The following is a 22,834-nucleotide window of genomic DNA, read 5'->3' as shown; positions in this document are numbered from 1 at the left end:
CAGGCCCAGGGAGCTCGAATTTCCCAGAGTTTGAGTGAAAGGAGCACAGGGAAGTATTTACTTTCACTTGAAGGGCTCGTGTGCATCTAGATCTGACCTCACACTTCAGGCACTCCTGCTGCTGCCATCTGATCCAGTCAAGAGGTTTGTTCTTGTGGGAGGAGGTGGCTACAAAGCCTCTTTCTTCAAGTGCCTGACTCCCTTCCCAACAAAGGGGGAAGCCCTCCACTAGTCATCTCAGGGATGGTGGGTGGACACTAGTGGATGGGTGTTGTGGGCCACAAGCAAGTTTTAAGCAGAGATGATGGAAGGGAGGCTCCTCCCCACACACCCTGGAAATTAATGTGATTTTAAAGCAATCAAAGCCGGCTTCAGTGGGAGAGGTTCCATACAACATGCTGGTGATAGTCCTTCAATTTTTTTGGTTATTTTTATTTTTTTCTTTAAAGTCCATTGATCGTCACAAAAACCCAGGAAATGCAACTAAGGAGAAAACAAATGTCCAACCAAGATCTAAGAACCCAGAGCTACGGAGGAGACGTGGCCCTGGACTGCTGGGTATGCAGGAGGGGGCGGGAGGGGTGGTCCCCACGGGGCAGCTGGCCATGGGAGACGCAGGAGGGAGATGAGGCTGCCGGCCAGGCGGGCGGTTATGTTAATCGCTGCACGATGACGGCGTTGAGCAGGTTGGCTTCCTTCAGGGTCTGACTCTCGTCAGCCAGCTCTTTGTTCGGGAAGGTAGTCATGAGGACAAAGCTGGTGGCAGCCATGGCCGGCCGGGCGTCCACGATGAAGAGTCGGATGTCGCTGATCCTGGTGGAGTGGGGGTGAGTGGGGAGGTGGGTGAGCAGGGCCCTTCTCTGCTGTCCACGACCCCTGGCCATCCTTCTCCACAGGGCAGCCAAAACACTCATTTGGAAGCACATCAGATCTTGTCACTCCCTTGCCTAAAAACCTTCACGGCTGCTCGCCGTCTCTTGGGATAAACACCAACCGCCTTACTGTGATCCCAAGCCCTACCTACTTTGACACCACCCTCCTTCCCATTGTTCTCTATCTTCCTCCTCCTAGATTTTCATCATGCTGGGCTTTCTGCCCACTCTGGGGTCCCTCCTCCTAGAGGCACCCCTGCCTGACCCATCTCCTGTAATCCTAATCACACTCGTTGCACAACTTAGCCCGTATGACACCCCTGTCAGCACTCAAGGACTGTCAAGCCATTCCCTAGGCCCCACATGTGCTTTCAGTTTAGTTGGCCTGTGACTGATGAAATTTAGATACTGCTATTCTAGAAAAAGGAGTTGCCAAATACCTATAATACCAGTAACAGTCCTCCCCTGCTAATCTCTTCAATCTCTCCGTGCCTCAGTTTCCCCATCTTTAAAATGGGGTTGGCACAGTTAGCTTTGATCCAGCCCAGATGATCTGAAACAGCAGAGCAGGTATTCTAGTATCCTCAAAGGGCAGATCTAGAAGAGACTTTCACAGACCAGTGGTTTTCAAAGACCCCCTGGAGGGCGCTGGGTGGAGGAAGCCAGTTGGAGGGGATGCCGGCACTGTGCCCCCCTCCCCCTCCATCAAGCACGGCAGTTCAGATTTTATTCTGCTGCACCTGGGCTTTACCATGAAATTTCCTGTGAACAAATACTGGGGGTGCTAAAAAGACCCTGAGAATTCCAATCCCCTAATTTTACAGGTGAGAAACGAGACCCAGAGCAGGGAAGCGAGCAGTTACTGGCCACACTTAATGCAAGGGCAGGGACTAGAACCAAAGGCTTCAGACCTGCAGACCTTCCCCTCCCACTGCCTCCTTCGGGGATAGCATGGCGTGCCCGCTGGTGTTTAGGGGGCCCTCCCAGAATAAGCGAGGCCAGACGGCGCGAGGCACCTGTGGCTGTGGTTGAACTTCTGCACCAGCCTCCCGCCGTCGGCGAGCCGAATCTGGATGTTTGTGGTGGGCTGGGACTCGTCGATGGAGACCGAAGAGCTGGCTTTGGCTTCGTTTTCCGCCTGCTGCGCTGGAGAGCTGGTACTCAACACCTGGGGGGCCGTGCTGAGGAGAGAGAGCACGTCAGGCCGCACAGAGAATCAAGGGCCCTGCAGGAGGGCAGTCCCGCCTCGGAGTCAGCCTGAGCACTCGCTGTGTCCGGGACCACGTGTGCCGTTGCTGCCACAGGGAGCGACCGAGACAAGCCCTGCCCTTGTGGCACCTACCTACGGGCCCAGCAGAATGCGCTCAGGCCCTGAGCTGCTGCTAGCTTCCTCACTCCTGAGCCACCTGGGGCAAGTGACTCACCCCCTTCTTCCTGGGTGTCCTCACCTGAACGAAGGCTGAAAGGGAGCAAAGCAGTATGCATAACAGCCTGCAGCGGGACCAGACCAGGCTGAGTTTTAGCCTCAACGAGGGAGGGCAGTCCAAGTCTGCAGCCGAGGAGGGCCCGACACAGCCTGGCAGGTGACTGCCGGGACGCAGGGACCAGTCCAGACTCCTTTCCTGTCACAGAATCTTCAGGCCTGCACTCCCTAGTGCAGCCGTACTTTGTGCACATTTATTCTCCTGTGTCAACTATCAGAAGGGGGCAGAGATTTCCCACAGGCCAACCAAGTACCCCGCACCGTAGGGATCATTTACACAGTAGAACAGGACATGGTGTCTGCTGCACTGGTTAGAGCTCAGATCTTAGATCAGATGGACCGGGGTCTAAATTCACCCACTAGCTCTGCGGTGCTGGGCAAGTTACTCAAACGACCTTCGTTTCAACAAGAGTAGTAACGAGGATCTTGAACAAGGGTTAAGGCTATGTGCCTTACTCAGTTTCTATGAGAGATAAAGGAGAGAGCTACACACAACACTGACAAATACAAAATGAACCCCCAATTCTCGGGGTGCCTTGGCTGGCTCAGTCAGTTCAGTGTCCTACTCCTGATTTCTGCTCTGGTCATGATCTCAGGGTTCTGGGATTGAGCCCCACATGGGGCTCTGTGCTCAGCGTGGAGTCTTCTTGTCCCTCTCCCTTTGTCCCTCCCTGCTAGTGCACACGCTCGCTCTCAAATAAATAAAATCTTAAAACAAAAACAAAAACTCCCAATTCTCCACAACTGTTGGGAGGTTTCATTCCTCTCCTGTAAACGCCCATGCATCTCACTCCCAGCCTTTCTCTTAGCAGACACCTGAGCCCAGACCCATGCAGAGAAAAGGCCATGAGATGCCAGCTTGTTTGCTTCCCCAAGCCTCTAATTACATCAGTTCTTAAACCTCTCCCTTCCCCCTGGATCTTTACAAGCTAAAAACGGTACCTGTAGCAAATCCAACAGAAAGTGCTTTCCCAAGTCTGTTTTCTGGGACCCTAGTCCCTCCACAACCCAGGAAGGTTGTGGAAATGCCACATAACTGGAAGCATCAGAAGCCACTCGCATATTAAACGTCTTGAGAGACTGTGCAGTTAAGGCAAACTTATTTAACCACCACATCCTTTTTTCATGGGACACTTGTTAATTCTCCTGCACACAGTGTGCATGTGAAACACTGCCCCAGAACACACAACTAGCTTATTCTGTTCTGTAAATGTGAAAATGAGGACTCAGAGAATCACCAAGTAGAGTTCAGGAGAGAAGCCTGGCCACACTTACCAGCCGTGAGAGGAGCTGCTTCTACGCATCAGCCTCCCAGCACGTGGGCCAGGGCACACAGAGAAATCACAATACCACAGACTCTAAGAGATGCTCAGGAACAGTGGGAAGTCCACCGTCACGCCTGTAAATGCCTAAGACTGACTCTGTTTTGCTCAGGAGTTTCATGGGCGTTAGGTCAACTGTCTAATTAGACTGTAGGTGGCCTGTCCCTCGTGGGACTCAAACGTGGGCCAGAGCACACAGAGAAATCACAACACCACAGACTTCAAGACATGCTCAGGAACAGTGGGAAGTCCAACGTTACCCCTGTAAATGCCTAAGACTGACTCTGTTTTGCTCAGGAGTTTCATGGGCGTTAGGTCAACCGTCTAATTAAGACTGTAGGTGGCCTGTTCTTCAACTGTTTTATGTAACATTTCCAAGGACGGAACAGGTACTCAGTGAAGCTACTGCCTGCCAGAAAGGGAACTCTCACATCTTCGGTCAGGCCTACAATGAGAGAGAAGCTATTCCAAGAGAGCCCAGAGTATCCCTTTGGGCAAGGGTGGGGAAGGCAGGGACACGGGAATGGCGTTCAGTTTGCTCACGCACTGTCTGGGGGGGTTTGATAGCCACAGCCTCATGACTCATCACAACCGTCCTTTGAGATGGGTATGGTCTCCATTTTATGGATGAGAAAACAGCAGTGCATGTTGTAGGCAGTTTCTCAATTTTTAAGAACTTACGTGAAGAACAAGCTTTCTCCCTCTACATTCTGTGTGTTCCTACCAGCCAGGACTTTGTCAAACTTCACAGTCTATGGTTTACTTTAAGAACAAAAATCCTTTCTCAAACTTGTCCCCTGCTCCCAGAGAATCTGATACACCCCTCACTCATGAGCTGGGTGACCCTCAGCTAGTTAGTGAACATCTGGGCTTCTCAATTTCCTTTTCTGTAAAAGGGGAATACTACCCCTATCCCACCTCTATGCCCCTTAGTGCAGGCAGTCCACTACATGGCAGCCATTCCTCTGAAGGAGAGTCAGTGTGATGGCTGGAGAAACAGCACAGGACCGGCCATCACCAAGCTGGGCCCCAGGCTGAGTATTTCACGCGCAGTGGTTCATTTAATCCTCAACGGCGTGTGAGGTAGGAATTCATCATTTCTACTTTATAGGTGAGGAAACTGAGGCACAGTAGGATTAAGCAATGTACCCAAGATCTCAGTGTTGGTTTGAGGTGAAGCCAGGACACAATCCAAGCTGCCTGGCTCTTGTCCTGTGCTCTAACACCTGCCATACTCTCCTGCCAAGCCTTGGAGTCAGGCAGACCTAGACCTGGCCTTACGGAACACTGCCCCCAAGACACAGTTTGCTCTCGATAAAATGGGAGTTAAATGAAATTTCTGGTTGAGATAACAGCTAAAAATAATGCACCGTATCCAGCATATACTAGGAACACAAACAAATGCCTATGTGGCTATGTAAGAACATCCCAGATGCAATGCAGCATGGCAGGTAAGAGCAGAGACTGGAGGGAACCTATCTCTGCAATGACCAGCAGTGTGACCTTGGGTGCAACCTGACCTCTTCAAGGCTCAGAGTCTTTATTTGTAGACTAGGGATTGAAACAGGATTAAAAGTGGTAACACATATGAAATGCTTACTCCAGTGCTTCGCTAACAGCAGAAAAACACTCTAAAAGCCGATTACTATCATTCCTCAAGGTCTTGCCCCACTTATATTATCTATATTCTGGACCCAAATCAGCTGGAGAGGTTACTGCCTAGCCATGGGCTGCAACTGGAAGGTCACCTAAGGGGTACTCCCAACCTACACAGCCCTCAAGGAGGGTGAGGACTGGAGTAGGAGGAACCTCTATGCCAGATTTTATGGTTCTTATTTGTAGCAAGACACTCAAAAAGTAGTAGGTCCAAATTGCTCTAGTTGTGCATGATAGCCACGTGCATTGATTCAAGGGAACTCAGCCTTGGGTCTGGTGTTTCCGGAGAGCTAACACTTGAGCCATTCCTCGCAAGGAGCGGCTGAGTCATCTGAGGCAGTGAAGGCACTTCACCCAGGAACAGGAATGGTCAGATCAGACATCCAAAAGTTTCTTTACTATCTTACTGCAAATATCATCCAACTCACAGGGCAACAGAGCCTCACCCAGATCAAGAGCCTGAATCACCCAATTGCTCATTTCCTTTGTAGTCGGGAATTAACTGGGCACTAAGGTGCTTTGTTGTCACAACTGTTCAGTGCTGACACCTTGCCATCTCTTTACAAAATGACCACTGCAGAAAGCATGGTGAGCAGCCGAAACTCAATCCAGGTAGCAGCAAACCCACACCCCCCAGGGCGTTCTTGGTGTTCGCTACTCATAATCAAATAAATGCAGTCTTTCTGGACCTTCAGATTAGTTCCCATCCAAACAGATGTAAAACCTAAAACAACAAAGTTTAATACAACCCTAAGAATTTTCTCAAATTTTTGAACTGGTAACAGTTTATTCATTCAGATAATTGGAGAAAAAAAACCCAGGACTGACTGATTTTTGAGGCAAACCTGAGAACATTTTCTTAAACTTTTGGCTCTTGATCATTTTAGTTGACAAGATGACAATGGAAAATGTTGCAAAATTTATGGGAAAAACTAGAAAACGCTGCCCATCTGGTTTAGACTGAAAAGCTAAAACCTTACTTAACTTATAAAATCTCATTTAGCTATATAAAACATGTTTTTTGTTCATTTTTCATAGAAAGCCAAGCTGAAATAAAATGAAAGTGGCACTGGCAAAGAATATTTAGCCAGCAAAATCAAGCTCGTCAAGCACCTGATTAACAAGATTTGTCTCAACTTGTTGGATTCATCCTCCACAGCCGCAGAGCGGACCACTCTGAGGACAGCTGTCTTGGGACTAACCTGCAGGCCCAATGCAGTAGACGAAATGAGAGCAGGCTAGACTTACTATTTGGGTCCTGGGAAATCAGTCTATTGGTCTCTAATGTCCCGAGCTATTATTTTGCTCCTGATAAGGCATGAATGGCCAACAGGGAGGTCAGGGATTCCAGGAGGGCCCGGCTGAAGCTCAAAGGGCACGGCTGCTGGCAGACCACACTCTGATCCCTGCAGATGGTGGTGAGGTGAGCATGGGCAGCGCTTACCTCAAGAGCTGCCAGATCTAGGTCAGAGAGGGTGCTTGCTGTGCAGGTGTGGGAAGAAATGCCAGTCAGAAGGCCTGGGTTCCAATCCTGGTTCCACCACATACCAGTCATGCACCCAAGCATGACCCTTAGAGTCCAACAATCTCAGTGTTCCTTCTGGAAAATGATTGTACCAGCAGGGAGGGTCACGATTCCCTGAGTGCCTCTTCTGTGCACAGTTCTCCCTGAAGAATACTGACCAAGTGACCCCATGGACAGAGATGAGTGGGCCTCTGAGAGAAGGCAGCCTGAGTATGGGTTGGCCAAGGTCTGGTGGGAGAACTCTGCCTATCAAAGGCAAGAGTGACTTCGACCAATCAGATCATACCAGGGGTCTGAACGCAAGATGGAGGCAGTGGCAGAGGACACAGGCAGAAAAAGTCACAGGAAGTGACAATGAGTGTCAGGCAGGGCCAAAAGAGGAGAGATAAGCGCCACCATAATGGTGGAGCATCAGCCTGCACAGGGCAATAATGTCCCTGAGCTTCCCTGGATCCTGAACAAAGCTGCTGTGAGGCTGGGTTGGGTGACAGAGTCCAGGATTTCTCATCCCTCCAAACCCCCATTTCAGGTGACCCAGGAAAATGTGTCTGTTTCAGCCATAAGCCATGAAGAAGACTACTGCCATGAACATGCTAGATTACGGAATCTAAGCAGCAACGTATGACCCATCCTGCTCACACTGACTAACTGCTTACTGTGGGGCAGCACTCTGGGCTCCTCACAGTGACTAAGGAGGGAAGCACTCATTTTATCAGTCACATTTTAGCACTCGAAGGTCATATGGCTAGAAAGTGAAGAAGAAATTTTAAACTCAGGTCTTTTAACACCAAAGTCCACATTCTCCACACTCTTCCTCTCATACAAATGAAATATTCAGTACTCTGTAACAGTGACGAGCTACATGTCAAGTGAGTGAGATACAGGGTCTGCGGGTCTGGTAGAGGTACCAGCATGTCCCGCTTCCGCCCGTGCTGCCCTTACCTGCCCAGTTTCTGACCCTCTCCAGTGAAGGCTTTGAAGGCTCCCTTGGGTTTCACAAAATCCTCATCCCGATGGTCTTCCATGTCCAAATTCACCTGCCCACCGTGAGCTAACCTCCGTAGCTCGGCTGGCACCTCCCTGCAGAAGAAAAGACAACGCTGGGGTCCACACAGAGCAGCACGGGAATGGCAGTGATGGGGGCAAAGGGAGGAGAAACGTCCCAGTTCCAAATGTGAAAATCGCTGGGCCTCCATAGGAAGCGGCTACTTTAGTGGCTACTGTCTGCCTCCCACTTGTCTCTCACCTGCTCAAAGTCACAGTTGAGACCTCTATCTTAGTTGGTCACTTGGTTCTGTCCCAGGCCCAGAAGGGAAAAACAGACACACAAGGTTTTAGATCTGTGAATCTGTATTTCAACTGTGTTAAATCTGCTTAAAATTTTTTACTTCTTGGGGCGCCTGGGTGGCTCAGTTGAGTATCCAACTCTTGATTTTGGCTCAGATCATGATCTCAGGGTCCTGAGACTGAATCCTGTGTCGGGCTCTGCACTGGGCGTGAACCTGCTTGAGAGTCTCTCTCTCCCTCTGCCTCTCCCCAAGCTCACGTATGCGTACACGTGCGCTCTCTCAAAATAAATAAATAAAATTTTTGAAAAATGGGGGCGGGGGAGCAGTGTGCCTGGGTGGCAGAGCCAGTTAAGCATCCAAGTCTTGGTTTTGGCTTGAGTCATGATCTAAGGGTCATGGGATGGAGCCCTGCGTCAGGCTTCGTGCTCAGTACAGAGTCTGCTTGAGATTCTCCCTGTCCCTCTGCCCCCCCCGCCTGTACTCTCCCGCTCTAAAATAAATACATAATCTTAATTTTTTTTTTAAAACTTCTTAAATAATAAACATTTCAATCAGCCTCTTCTTTTCCATCTGCCATTCCACTCACTGACATGGAACCCAGAGGAAGGCTTCTCTGCTCACCCTCTGCGAATCGACTCCAGAAACTGGGCATTGGATGGATCTTGGTAGCTTCTGAGTTCACCATTGTCCAGGCTGAACCCACTCTTCCAGAGCTTCAATACTACATGAACCTGTGACAATAGGAGGTAGCAGTCCATACATTGTCAGGAAACTGGCAAGCACACCAATGTGACCCTGTAAATTAGCAGGTTCTTACTATTTTCTTGTGTCATTATCAAAACACAGACGACACACCACACACACGCACGCACGAGGAAATCTATCAACCACCAAGTATTAATTTAAATAAGATGATATGGCAATAGGTTAAGAGCATGGACTTTGATTTAAGCAGACCTGGGTCTACATCGCAATTTTGCACTCACCAGGCTAAGTGGCTCTGAGCAAGTGACCAAGTCAAAGCTGTGGCGTATCTGTAGAGTTGCCAGTGTGCTTGGCATGTAGCTCGTGCTCAACTAAGCTGCCATGGCAAATTTACTCATGGGACTATTTTGCAGTCATTACAAATGCTATCTACAATCTCTGTTAACTCCCCATACGTGTTCACAGGAAAGGGTTGAGGCTACAAACCAACATATTAGCAGCTGCTGCCTCAGGTGCATAGTTTTTATTTTCTTCTTGTTCGACTTTATTTTGGAATAAAACCCAAAATGATTAAAAACAAATACATAATAGAAACTAATGGTCACAGGGCCAAACATTTGTTTATGACATAATATTAAATTCACAAACCTCACAATTATCGATATAGTATGAGACACTTATTGGTGAGGTGACCCTATACAGAGAAAAAAGGACTGAACAATAGTAAGGAAAATTTTTTCAAAGTTGTGTTTTAGGCCTCCTTGGATGGACTGAAGACTAAGTTCTTTAACCATGTCCGCAGCACCAGAAAACCCCAGAATCATGATCCCTATGCACAAGCTTCGTGGAATGCTCAGACAACGCCTTCATTTGTCCGTCTCCTCTGCTCAGCCCTTCTTACGAGTACCCCGCCCAGTCAGGTAAATCCTCTCCATCCAAGGACCACAGTAAGGTGGCCTCTTCCCTCTCAGAGGCTGCTGGTGCACACGTAACATGTGACCAATCGCCTCTGAAAAACAGCAGAACAGTCTATGAGCTTCCCAAAGAATGGAAACGCACACTCACATCCTGGCCGGAATGCCGCCTCCTTTCTCCTGCCACGTAGGCAGACTCTTCTTCCGGTGCTGCCCCAAGGCGATAGCCACCCCCTGCGAACGGCTATAAAACACAAATTCATAAACACGGAGGAGACAGGCAATGGTGGTGGGTCACTCACATACAATGACATACCTCAAGCCTGTTACCTACTAGGTGCACTTGCTCTGGTACTGAACTCAGAGCCACAGGGCCAGGCAGTATGGGAGATGAATGAAGTGACCTGGACTGATGAGAAGGGGGGGGGGGGGCGAGCAGGCAGAGGGCACTGCTTGGCTAAAGGGAAGAGCTGCTACTAAGCTCTGGTTAATTATGGTCATGCAGGAATCTGAGGGCAAGGTAATGCCAAAGACTTTGACTTTCCCAAAAATGACAGAAATCTAGAATTTATGTAGCACAGGTGGCTACTAATTTAATTAAAACAAAATAAAGTAAAACACTGAGTAAATAAAGTTGGCCAAATACAACATGTGTATAGGACCTGTTCCAACCCACAAGACTAGATTTGAAAACTGCCTCAAATCTTGATTTCATGTTAAAAGGTGAAACAAACCGCATTGCTCTTGCACCTATAAGAGCAAGTGAGCAATGAAAGACAAAACAAATTCAGTCACTACTAGGGTGAGAAAGGGCTCCCCCCAGCCCCCAAAAACCAGAGTCCAGTGGCCACAGACAACAATCCCCTACGCTTACTCTCGGTTTACTGGCTTCTCCAGGGCTCTTGGTCACTCGCTCCACAGCTACAGCTCCATGTTCCTTGGCACCTTTAAAGAGATCATCCACCAGCTCGTTGGGACTTTTCTTCCTGGGAGGGCCGACAATCTGCTGTCCACTTCTCTCTGAGCCCCCGGCATAAAACCTGTACAGAAAACATGTGTCTTACACTAAACGCACTTGGAAAACATGAATACAGCATGTGCCAGGCTCTGGGCTAGGTGCTAGGAACACTGAGGTAAAGGATGCAATGCCCATCTTTAAGGAATTTACTGTCTAACTGGGGAAACAGGTAAGTAGGCAGGCAGGCATAATGCAGTGTGAACAGCAATGGAGGTCAGTAAGGGGTGCTCTGGAGCACTGAGCTGGGGAGGATCTTCTGGGCTGAGTCTTGAGGATGAGGATATGTTTATCATGTGACGAAACCAGGGAAGGGCATTCCAGGCATGCATGACAACATGCCAGCTCCAGAAAGAGTCCCAACTGGGAATTATCCATCCGCTGGCCAGCACCCTTCTCGGAGATGGCAACTATGGTCACGGTCAGAAGCAGCTGCGACTAGCAGCTCTAGGTTAATAGTGGCAGTGGCGTGGTTAGTACAAGCAGCTAGGCTCCAGTGTTGGCTGTGCCGCTGAGTGACCCTGGGCAAACTGGTGCAGTGCCCTGTATCTCATTTTCCTTATCTTTGAAATGGGAGGGAAGGACCACATGCCCTACCTACCTGCTCCTTAAGTCAGGGCCATGAGGTTCAAATCAGCAGATGTATGCAAAAGAACAAGCACAGAGTAATGCACGCATGTAAGGTGGTGTGATAAAGCACAGAGAGCTCACTCAAGCTTCACCTCACCTTGCTATTCTGGTGATATCCACTGGGGGCAATGAGAAGATGGTACTGAAGAAGGTCAGGGAAAGCCACATACAAGCCCCAAGATACCCACACCAGGCTCTGCAGTGGGCCACGTATGGCTTGAGATTAAGTTAGCAGTTTTTAACCTGGTTCTGAAAACCAGTACTCATGTAGCCTGGCTAGCCACCTGCTTGTCGCTCCTATTCACTGCTAGGTCAATGGCATGTCTCTCAGTGGGGAGAGTTGAGAACCTATAAAATTAGTCTCAGCCTTCTATTTCCCGACATTCCACTGAATGCAAGGCAAGCCACAGGCCTAGACAAGGACAACAGCACCAATGTCATCAGATCTGAAATGCTGAGGGGCTGAGGATGTAATCAGGATGTGAAATAAAGGAAGGTCATCACCTGGAGGATGTGACAGGACAGGAAAAGGAGGCAGCGGCCATTTAGAAGTTGGGCATTCACATACTTGATGGCATTGCCTTTCACTCAAGGAGTGTAAAACTCTGAACCTTGAATGTATCTAAAAAGAAGGCTGTGAGGCAGTGTAAAGGTCACTACATGGATGAAAACAGAGAATAGAACACATGTAATTTCTCAGCCCGCTTCCCAAAGAGTGACCATGATGAGATAATTATATTTCCCTAAGAGTTACTATAATGATCGTTAAAAACGTCTCACAGACCGAGGCAGGGCCCATGGGGAACTAAAACCCGTGAAATGAGGCTGCAGATGAAGTTCTGCTCAGTGGACTGAAAGGTCTTTATTATGGAATCTCAAAGCCTTGGCTTGTGAACTAAGAGCCTGTGATTAAGTGCTTAAGAATATTCATTCCCTTCACCTGCACTTTCATTTCTACAAACTACCGTAAGAAAATAATCTGAAATGTAGCCAAAGATTAATATACAGAGATGGTCACAGCACTGATATTTACGATAGTAAAAAAACTGTCAAAAACCTAAATACTGGACAATCCATATGATGAATTATTATTATAGCTGTTGAAAACACTAATGAATCTTAATGGCATGGAGAAGTACTGAAGAAATAGCATTAATCCAATAAAAACAAGAAACAAAATTATCTGACTGTCACCATGTAAAATATAATACCAAACAAAGTACATTTATATACAGAGCAAAGACTGAATAAAAATATGCCAAAACATTAACTCTAGTTACCAAGGGGTGCATGAGTGTTACATTTTTTCAGTATACTATTCTGTATAGTGTCACAATGGACACTATTTTTATTACAGTATTCCTAACGGTTAAAAACAGACAGACAAACAGTATGTGTACGTGTGTATACTGGGGGAATACGCACTGATAAGCTTTCTATTCTGTTTATTATGTAATATATTGTCTTTTTAATTAAAAAGAAAAACCTGGAAAAATAAACACCCAAAATATTGATACCTGGTGACCACTGGGTGACCAGGTATTATGAATAACTTTCTTTTCCTTCTTCTTGGTTCCCTTCCCCTAACACTCCTTAACAAATACATATTCTTTTAATAATTAAAAAAAGAAAAACCCAGAATACCCCAAAAGAAAAAAATAGTAACAGAGGAAAGGGATGACTTCTAAGCTACAGGGAGTGGGAGACTGTTTCTAGAATATAACCACCCAGACTAACCCACAGTAGTAATGGCTAATGATAACCGAGCACGTTATCCTTCTAGGTCCTTCTAGATGGTTTACACATTATCATGGACTTTCCTGTGGACTGTATACCCCACCAACAAAGACTCACCTCTGGCCCTCTTCCTCCTCTTCCTCCTCATCTTGGTCATGAATGAGGTCTCTGAAGGATGTCACCCTATTATCGCTGGAGACACAGAAAGGAGCAAAATGATATCGGGGAGAGTTAAACAAAAGTAACCCCCATTATCAGCTGCTAAGGAGTTGAGGACATAGGGGTTAGATTTTTTTCTTTTTTTGGTGGGATCTACGTGAAAGAGGATTAGCCTTTCTATCAAAATAATGTGGCATTTTTCTTCACGGTAACGCAGGACTGCAAACAAATTAGGAAGGACTATTGTGAAATAAGATGGAGTCCAATTTCAGCTCTCCTAGACGGAGAAGAAGGAACAGTATGGGGTGTATGGAGATATGGGGTATGTACTACTTTAAAAACTTACAATTGGATAGCTGTTTTCAACATTTAATTCTTATTACTTTTTTTAACAGATTTTTATTATTTTTAAATAATTTCCACACCCAACGTGGGGCTTGAACCTACAACCCCGAGAGCAAGAGTCACATGCTCCATTGACTGAGCCAGTCAGGCACCCCTCATCATTTAATTTTAAATACTGAACTGGATACTAGGTCTATAAAGATGATCAGACACAGTTCTTATTCTTGAGTTGCTTATAGGCTCATGGCCCCTGAGCCAGGAAACCATCTGTTATATACTGTGCGGTATGGGCTGTGGCAGAGGGAAGCACATGGGACACATGGGTACAGAATGTCCTGTCCCTCGTGGGGTGGGGATGGGGGAATACCAAGAAAGGTTTCCTTGGAAAATGCAACATTTGGACTGTGTGCCAAAGAATGAATGGACCATCAGTCATCTTTGGACCATCAGTCAGGTGGATAGAGGGCAGGAGGTTGGTGGGGGTAGGGAGGCACTGCAGGGAAGTGGTATATGCACATATACAAAGTACCACATTCTAGGAAGGACAAGCTATCAAGAAGTGAAAAGGAAATGAGTATGTGGCTCAGGACGCCTCTGCTTCTGCTGCAGGTTAGTCAAGAGAAAGTCTTTATTGGTGTTTAGGAAAAAAGCAGAGCTGTCTGTGGGGCTGGAGAGGGCACAATAAAAATGGGTGTGAGAAGAGTCACCTTCGTCCTCTGACTTTGTTTTACACTGTCACTTTTTTTCTAGTTTAGAGTGTCCTCAAGGAACTTAGGAATCATGAGACACATTTTATAAAAACATTTTCTGTATTTCTTAGGGCAACAGGTAAGTTCTTTATAAAATGGTGGGGGGGGGGGATAACACAGGTTTACTGAGGCTAGACTGAGAAGCCTCAAGGAGTTATTTTCTAGGGAGAAAGCTCCAGTTCAATCTTGAAGATTTATATCAAGGAGACAATCAGAGGACAGAACAGGCTTTGAAGTGCCATCAACTAGAAAGGAGAGAACAAAGACCAATTAATGTAGCAAATGCATTCCCTGCTTGAGTTAGCTGAGAGCAACCTCCTGGGCATTCCTGGATGCTCTATATGACATAGTTCAAAAGGATCCAAGTGATAGATGTGCACTATGGCCCTGAAAGGCTAATTTCACTCATTAATCTTCCCAGGGGGTTTTCCACAGATGTTCAGGCTAGCATCCATGGGAAAAAAGCCCTCTCTCTGTTGTTAAACACCTTCAAATACCACATGTACACGTGCTTGAGCAAACCACTTACTCTGGCAGCAGGTTTGATTCTTTCTCCAAAAGTTCTCACATCCAGACTCTGACACTATCTGACACAGACTCTGGTGTCCATATACCTGGTTCTAATCCCAAGTGAGCCCACCTGGGGATCTGGGGCATGCTAATGAAGTTCTCGAAGTCTTCGTGTTCTCATGTGCCAACAGGGCCAATCACAGCACCAACCCCTCGGGCTTTCTGTGAGCTGTCGGGGCACTGAGCCTGGTGCAGCACAATGCAAGTGCTCCTCTCAAGCAGTGGTTCTCAAAGTGCTGGTCCTTAGACTGAGAGCATCAGCAGTATCTATGAGACTGTGAGAAATGCCAGTGCCCAGGCCTGCCTCAGAGCTCCAGCGTCAGAAACTTTGGGAGGAGTGCCCAGCACCCTGCATTTGAGAAACTCTCCAAGTAATTCTGACACACGCTTAGAGCTGAGAGCTGCTCTGGGGTAGTGTTCTGAGAGTTACCTTAGGCATGGACGTCCAGGGGACACCATCAATTTGAGAACACTTTGTCCTTTGTCCTCCACAAAATGGCAAAATGTCTCAGAAATTTCAATTTTTCAGCATCAAAGCTCTATCTCCCAGGTACCCTGGCACCCTGAGTACACAAAAGTCCTTTGTCAGATCCATTTCTCATAGTGATGGAAATGTTGTACCTATGCTGTCCAGTACGGAAGTCAAAGTCACATGTGACTACTGAGTATGTGAAATGTGATCAGTATGGATAACTGAATGTTTTATTTAATTTTAACTAATGTAAACAGCCACATGAGGCTACAGGCTCCTACACTGGATAGTATAGTTTTAGAGAATCAGAAAATGGCAGTCCCTGGCATCCTAAGAAAGTATAGTTAAGTTGGATGAAAGAAAAAAAGGAAGAAACTCACCGCTACCTCTTGCTCTACCCTGTGCTAGGTACAGGGGTGGGAGGCGCTGGACAAGGAGGTAGTATGTGGCAGAAGCAGCTCTGTATATACACAGACTTGGACCTGAATCTGCCGTAACAGCAGCTGTGAGTTACTCAATCTTTCTAAGACCCAGCACCTCACCTACTTCCAAAGTTGTTGAGGCATAACAACATAGGTTAAGACTACCTGGCAGAGCTAGGCAGATGGTGGCTGCTCCTGAAATCCTAGCCCTCCCACTTCCAGGAACTTAAAATTTCCTGAGAGAGAAAAAGCGAAGTTAAAGATCAGGAGAAGAGTTCAAGACGACCCACAAGAGATGTCACCAAGAAGTACCTGAATATGGGTCAAGAAGCGAATGAATTATAGGTGACTGCATTTCTGAGTAACAAGACCATGGCATGCTGCCTACAGGTTGGGGATAATGCACTCAAAAGAGAAGGTAGGGACAGAGCTAAACTTGGAAGGACCCATGGGAGCTGGACAGGAAAGAGAGCAGGTATGTCCAGTTAGGTGAAGGCTCAAACAAAAGCAGGAGAGCAAAAATGAGGCAAAATTGAGATACCAATGAGATCAGTTTGGCTGGAATAAAGATTTGAGAAACAAAGAAAAGGGGGTAAGATTAGGATGGTAGGGTCAGGGCCAGCTCTGGAGGACCCTGAATGTCCATGAAGGGAGGCAGTACATCATTCTGGCTGAGAGTTGAACACTGGAAACAGAAACAGATCTGCATTTAAATCCCTGTTTTACTAACTGTGCATCTTGGGAAGACACCCAGCTTCAGTATATTCATCTGTAAAATGGGTAGAGTAATAGTACCCATACATAGGGTTGTAGTGAGGACTAAAGAGATGTACATGTAAAGGCTTAACCTAGGGCCTGGGACCTGGCAAGTGCTCAATAAATGACAGCTGTTATTACTGAGGAGTTTAGACTATCTTATAGCAATGGTTACCATTTTTATGTCCCAAAGATCTTGGAAAATCTGTTAGAAGCTATGGATTTTCTCGCCAGAAAAGATAAAACATACACACACAATTCTGCCTGTAACTTCAGGTCATTTATAAACCTTCTCACATCCATTCCAGATTCTAGAATCAAAGGAGGACCTCACTAACGGAGTGCTGCCCCACAGCAACAGCGAGGACATGAGAGAGTAGTCGAGGAGAGAACGGCAGGGGTGGGGCGAGCCGGCAGCAGGCTAAGTGTCCTGCAACAGTCTGGTCCCTCAGGGTGGGGGCAGAGGCAGGTCGCACACACAACTCCTCAGAGGTGCTAGTACAAACGTGGCTTCTCCGGTCCTTCCGGACAAGGACAATGACATAACAGACTGTGTCCTCCCTCTCCGTTTGTCTTGGCTTCACCCAACTGAATACCATGTTGAGGCTTACCCAAAGCAACAAAGCAAGGCCTTTAGGCCTGCACATGTGTTCAGTCCCCCTTGGTCTTAACATTAAGCTCTGTTTCTTTGATTCTTTTACTTAATAGATCTGTTTTTTATCTTTGTGGAAAGAGAAAGGGGACACATAGAAAAAGAATGGGGATGATGAAAACCAATGCTGATGATGATAATAATAAAAGGACAACGGCTAACATGTACTGTGTTCTACATGCTTCGTAAGTTAAAAACTCATTGAATCTTCCACGTGGTAGGCACTGCTACCATGTCCATTTGACAGGCGAGGAAAACCGAGGCACTGAGATGTTCAGTAAAGTGTCAAGGTCACAAAGCTCCCAAGTAGCAGAGTTGGGATCTGAATGTAGGGAGTTGGGCTTGTAGGCTTCTGCTCCAATAAACCACTGCCTTGATATGACTTTAAGGCTACTAGAGGAGAGAGGTACGAACATGTGACTGATACCAGAGGCTACATTTCAACTTCTCCCCCTGTGTGTCCGACACGCCAACATCCCAACAGTAACCTGGGGTACCCGTGAAAGACTCACACCCAGGAAATCAGCCGTCTCCCTAACAACCATGTTCCAGATAGTAACATCCAGATGAGCCATCACCCATACCTCTGGACATGGGAGATAGGGAAAGAAGTTGAGGAGGAACAAAATCTGGGGTTAGAGCTCCTTCTTCAAAGGGAGGAAATGTAATTTAAAGCTTGGATGCCCTTAGAGAGAAACACAATTTACCACTCCACTGGCAAAGAAACATTCTATCTGTATTCTGGGGTTGATTTAAAAACCAAACAAATTTTTCTGGTGAAAACATATACCAGAGAGTAGAAACAAATCAGGCTAGAGCAGAGAGGGGAGCTGTAGTTCAGACACCTTTGTAGGAAGAGGCCCTGCTTGTCTCCTGGAGGACCAGCACTGTCTCGCTCTGCAGCTCACAGTAGTGATCTGCCATGGGAACCTTGGAGTTAGGTGGCTGGGACAGGGGATGCAAATGGGATCATAAAGGTTAACTCTGTTTCACCTAATCAATCTGGGAAGGAGTGGGTTACACAGGTTTATTTTCTCTTAGACTTCTAAATAGGGTAATGGGCATCCTAAAATATCAAAACAGCCTTTCTAAAGTCATCTAGTCTAATCTTTTACATCTACAGCCCCCAGAAAGGAAGTCGTTTGGTTTCTACTTAAAAATTTCCAGAGATGAAGAGATCACTCCTCACATTCATAAATAAAAGACCCTCAAACAACTTAAAAGTACGTTCTGTGGTTTCCCCCAGGACTGGGCCATAAACCACACTCAGGTAAGAGTCTCCACCTGAGTGTGTTGTGCGTCTCTCTAGGAAAGGAACATGTCATGCGAGGAACTAGTATCCACCAATTAATCTAACTTTCTTACTTCAACCCACTGGTCCGTATCTCCAGGCCTGAATCCTCCATTAAGTCAGGAAATTGCTCTTCATCACTGTTGGAAGCGCACCCAAGTAGCAATAATTGAAGTTGGCCCTTACCTGGGGGCTGTGCCTCTGGACACTGAACTGGGGGTTGCCTGCGAAATGGTCACAATGTCTTCGTCCCCTCCATCCTCATAAAAGCTCGCTAGGGCGATCTGAAACAGAGAGGCAGTAACTTGGGATTCTTAAACAGGCCTTCATCTAACACATATTTCCTTTGAGTGCAAAAAAGCAAAATCACAAAGATATCGCCCACACTTATAAGGCGGGCCTCTATCTGGGGACCACAGAAAATGAGATGAAAAGATAGCAAGTAGACCAACCGTTTCTCTTCATATCACCTGAAACAAATTCCACCCACTAAGGTGAATAGAAGGCAAGAAGGAAGGCTGGGATGGAGTCACTCCTCATTCTCATTTTACTAGGAAACGTGCTCCAGTAAAAGCAGTGTGCATTTATTGAGCATTTATTTATGTGCCACGTTGTTCTGAGCATAACTCTACATGTGTTAACTCATTTAATCCTCAAAGAACCATATGTAATTGGTGTTACTGTCGTCTCATTCTATAGTTGATACAGAAACACTGAGAAATTAAGAATATTGCCCAAAGTTAAGCAGTTGGTAAGGAGTAGAGCCAGGTCCCACCCCAGGCAGTCTGCTCAGGCCCTTACTCTCAGCTTTTATGTGACAGCCAGGAGTCAGCAAGAGAGAGACTGGTCCAGATTGCTATGTTTACTTTCTCACTAAGGCCCAGTTTCATCATCTATGCAATGTAGACACTTGTCCCACCAACCCCACACAATGAATGAGGGGACCCATCAACATTCCTGCACAGTCATGCCTTAGCTCTCTATATCCAGAAGGTGTACGGGAGTCTTTTGGCCATTTGTGTTTGGTTGTTTCTCTCACTGACTTAACGGTTAGGTATTTACTAACCACATACTTTGTACAAAGAAATTAAGAAAGAGCACTGAGGTCTACGGAGATGAAAAAGATAAGGTTCCTGTCCTCAAAATCACCAGCTTTATAGTAGGCAGTGAGCCTGTGTGGGATGTAATCAGCCTGTTAGGAGTGTGCCTTCATGGGATATAACCAGTCCCCTGGAGGCAGTGTGCTGTCATAGGACACACACTGAACTGGTATTGAGGGGGCCCTACATTCAAGTCCTGGCCCTGCCAGGCAAGTCATGTTTCAAGCACGAGCCTCAGTTTCCCTACCTGTAGTGTGAGGAGACTGGGACTGATAACCTGGCAACTGTGTAACATTGTGAGCTTCTAGGTTTTCCAGGCCGTGGCTGCATTTTGTATTTCTGCCCTGCACAGGGGCTTCACAGTGTGTGTGTGTACAGGCGTGATGCTATACCTCTTTTACTCTGCGGAAGCAATTTAAATGGTGGAGTCAGCAGACCCAGTTGAAATCCCAACCTCACTATTTAATGGCTGTGGGATCTGACATATACTACTTGCCTTCTGAGCTTCCAACTGCTCACCTATACAGCAGAGCTAAGTCTTCTCTACCTCAGTGTTGCTAGGATTAAACAAATCATCACCTGTAAAGTGCCTGGCACTTGGTGGTTCAGAGCCTGGGCTCTGGAATCAGACAGAACTGAGTTCTAAAGCTATCTTTTCCACTTGGTAACTAGTGATGCCTTGAGCAAGTTACCTAACCTCCCTAAACCTCAGCTGCAAAATGCAAAGATTAAGTAATTTAAGACACGTAAAGCAGTTAGAACAGCACCTGGCTCATGGCAGGGAATCAAGAACTACTAATCTTCGTCATCCACCCAAGACGCAGGCTAACCAAGACCATTTACGCAATTCTTTCTACAATTAATTACTGAGTGCCCATTATGAGCCAGGAGCAGTTCTAGGTACGGGGGATTCAACAATTTACAAAAATCCTCCCTCGTGTAGCTCATCTTAATGCCTTAATTAACAACTATTTAATGAATACGTAATACGTGCCAGTACACTAGACGATAAATTCCACGAGACTCCCATTTTACAGATGACTTAACTAGGAAAGACGAATAGGCTCCAAGGTTACGCCACTACCCTGGAGCTACTCTCCCAGGAACTGGGTAGGAGGGGGCGTGGGCCAACTCCTGGGCCGGGCTGCTCCCACCACCTGCGGCAGGAGCGGCGTAAAGGGAAATAAACGACCACCTCGTCGCCGGCGCAGCTCCACCCCGGACCGAGTCATTCCCGCCCGCCCGGCTCCAGCCGAGCCTCGGCGCGGCCGCCACGCCCCCAGGCTCCCCTCTCCACGCGGGTCGCGGCAGTGCCCAAAGTCTCGCTGACCCCACCAGCGGGCGAGGCGGAGGGGGAAACCGAGGCCCGGCAGAGCAGGGCCGGGCCGGGGCTGGCCCGCGTTTCCCCACGCCCAACCGAGCTGGCGACGCGTGGCAAGCGGCCTCAGAACTCTGAGGCCTGGGTCGGGCCGCAGCCCGGCGGGATGACTGTGCGCTTCGGCCACCGCGGGCTTGATGCGCCAGACGCCCGCCTCCCGCAGCCCCTGGCCGGCCCGACGCAGCCGGCTCCGCGCCGCTACCTGCAGGTCCCAGCCGGCCGACTCGAGGAAGAAGCGGGCCCGGTCCTCCTCGGCCCCAGTCACCGCCACGAACTCCCTCACCGCGTCCTGTCGCTCCGCCGCCATCTTCGCCCTGTGCGCCGCCTGAACCGCTCCGGCCGCCGCCGCACAGCCTCAGTCCCGCAGCCGCGTTCCGCCCGCTGGTCGACCCGGCCCAGCCGAGCGGCGCCCGCCCGCAGGCCCCGCCCCATGCGGTGCCTCACGCAAAGCCCTCCGTGCGGGAAACGCTCCCTGCTCCGCGCCCTCTGGCGGCCGCGGCGCGGACCGCCAGCCTAAGGGCGGGGGTGGAAGCCGGGCGGAGGAGGAGAGGCGGGGCAGATCGTCCCCGCACCTGTAGGATGAAGAATCTCTGAAGGAGTCAGATCCACAGTTCTTCATAGATTCGTTCCTTCATTTGATTCATTTATTTATTCGTTCATTCACTTCCTTGTTCACATATTTACTGAATGCGATCAAAGGGCCTGGTGCTCTTCCAGGGACGGGGACAGGTAAAGAGCAAAACAAAGTCCCTGCCCTCACATTCTAGGGGAAAAAAATAGACCTGGAACAACAGGTCCCTCCTCCGCTCCCAACACGAACGTGCCTCCCGGTCTCACACCGCGTAGCAGACAAAATCTCCTGGCCTGCAAGACCGGTGTGAAATACGCCAGCCCGTCCATCTCATCTCCTAGGCTTCCCACTAAATTCCTCTAACCCAAGGCACACTCCCTTCTTGCTGCCAGGCGCGCATTTGCTTCAGAGCCTTGCCAGCGGCGGCGATTCCCTTTTCCTTTACTGGTGGGCAAGGTGTTCCCCCACTTTCTTCAGGCTCCTGCTCCAAGGGCACCTTCTGAGACCCAATCCCGTCTTTTAGGTCCTCAGCTTCTTTGCCCTCTTGTCTCTTGCCATCCTGCCTGGGATTCTCTTCTCTTCCTCTTTCCTTTGTCAGCTTCTGCACACCTCCTCCCCTCAGTTTTGGTATTCCCTCTTCAAGGAGGCCTTCCTATGTCCCTGGGCTCTCTATCAGACATCCTTGTGCATGCCCTGTGACACCTTGTTAAGTGTTAGCCTTCCCCAAGGGCCACCATCCTTGTGACAGAAGAGGCTGTGGCTGTCTCTGGCACAATATGGCTTATCAGCACTCACTCTGGACTCAGCCTGGGGTTGAAGCCCAGACATTACTGCTGGTAGGATCTTGAGTGGATTACTTCTAGCTTCAGTGTCCTGATGGGTAAGTGGGGCTCCTTACAGTACTTCAGAGGGATGTGTGAGGATCCAGCGTGAACTGCTCTGCTTGACACTTACTAAGCCCTCTGCAAATGTTAGGGGTCATTTTTATCTCCTGAGACCTGCAGTCACTGGTATTAAATAGCCACTTGATGATCCTTTGCTGAATTAATGAAGGAATGAATGAATGAAACCAAGTATCTGAGCATCCAGAGGAGAAATTCAAGGTCAGAATCTGAGGACAAGGATGCAGGGCAGGTACCTGGACCCTTGATGAGTGGTGAGCTGACTCTGGGATGTGATCCAATTTCAATAAATACAACTTCTCCTTTTCCATAAAACAGA

At 47.9% G+C, this 22,834-nt stretch overlaps 1 protein-coding gene across 2 annotated transcripts; it reads right to left on the bottom strand.

Annotated features, from left to right (window-relative positions):
* Positions 1 to 411: 411 nt before the first annotated feature.
* Positions 412 to 21,404, bottom strand: NSFL1C (NSFL1 cofactor). Of its 2 annotated transcripts, none has more exons than XM_081832973.1 (9): positions 21,245 to 21,404; positions 18,751 to 18,848; positions 13,266 to 13,340; positions 10,641 to 10,806; positions 9,912 to 10,010; positions 8,769 to 8,878; positions 7,801 to 7,938; positions 1,889 to 2,053; positions 412 to 813 (listed from the first exon to the last, which is right to left on the bottom strand). In XM_081832973.1, the coding sequence occupies exons 1-9, from the start codon at positions 21,347 to 21,349 to the stop codon at positions 651 to 653; spliced, it is 1,119 nt and encodes a 372-aa protein (XP_081689099.1). In that variant the 5' UTR covers positions 21,350 to 21,404; the 3' UTR covers positions 412 to 650. The 2 variants fall into 2 exon arrangements, with proteins under 2 accessions (XP_081689099.1, XP_006727563.1); XM_006727500.3 differs by having other exon boundaries at positions 9,918 to 10,010.
* Between the last annotated feature and the right edge of the window lie 1,430 nt (positions 21,405 to 22,834).

This window comes from Leptonychotes weddellii, chromosome 10 (genome assembly GCF_054177405.1).
Source record: "Leptonychotes weddellii isolate Sample4059 chromosome 10, ASM5417740v2, whole genome shotgun sequence".
NCBI lineage: Eukaryota > Metazoa > Chordata > Mammalia > Carnivora > Phocidae > Leptonychotes > Leptonychotes weddellii.
The sequence above is the reverse complement of the archived record's forward strand: the minus strand, read 5'-3'. Positions and strand labels throughout refer to the sequence as shown.

Excerpts from the sequence above, each read along its gene's own strand:
- NSFL1C (XM_081832973.1), bottom strand. The coding sequence starts at position 21,349 with ATGGCGGCGGAGCGACAGGACGCGGTGAGGGAGTTCGTGGCGGTGACT. Across the intron at positions 2,054-7,800 it reads GAGGGTCAGAAACTGGGCAG|CACGGCCCCCCAGGTGTTGA; the intron begins GTAAGGGCAGCA and ends CTCTCTCCTCAG. Across the intron at positions 814-1,888 it reads AAGTTCAACCACAGCCACAG|GATCAGCGACATCCGACTCT; the intron begins GTGCCTCGCGCC and ends CCACTCCACCAG.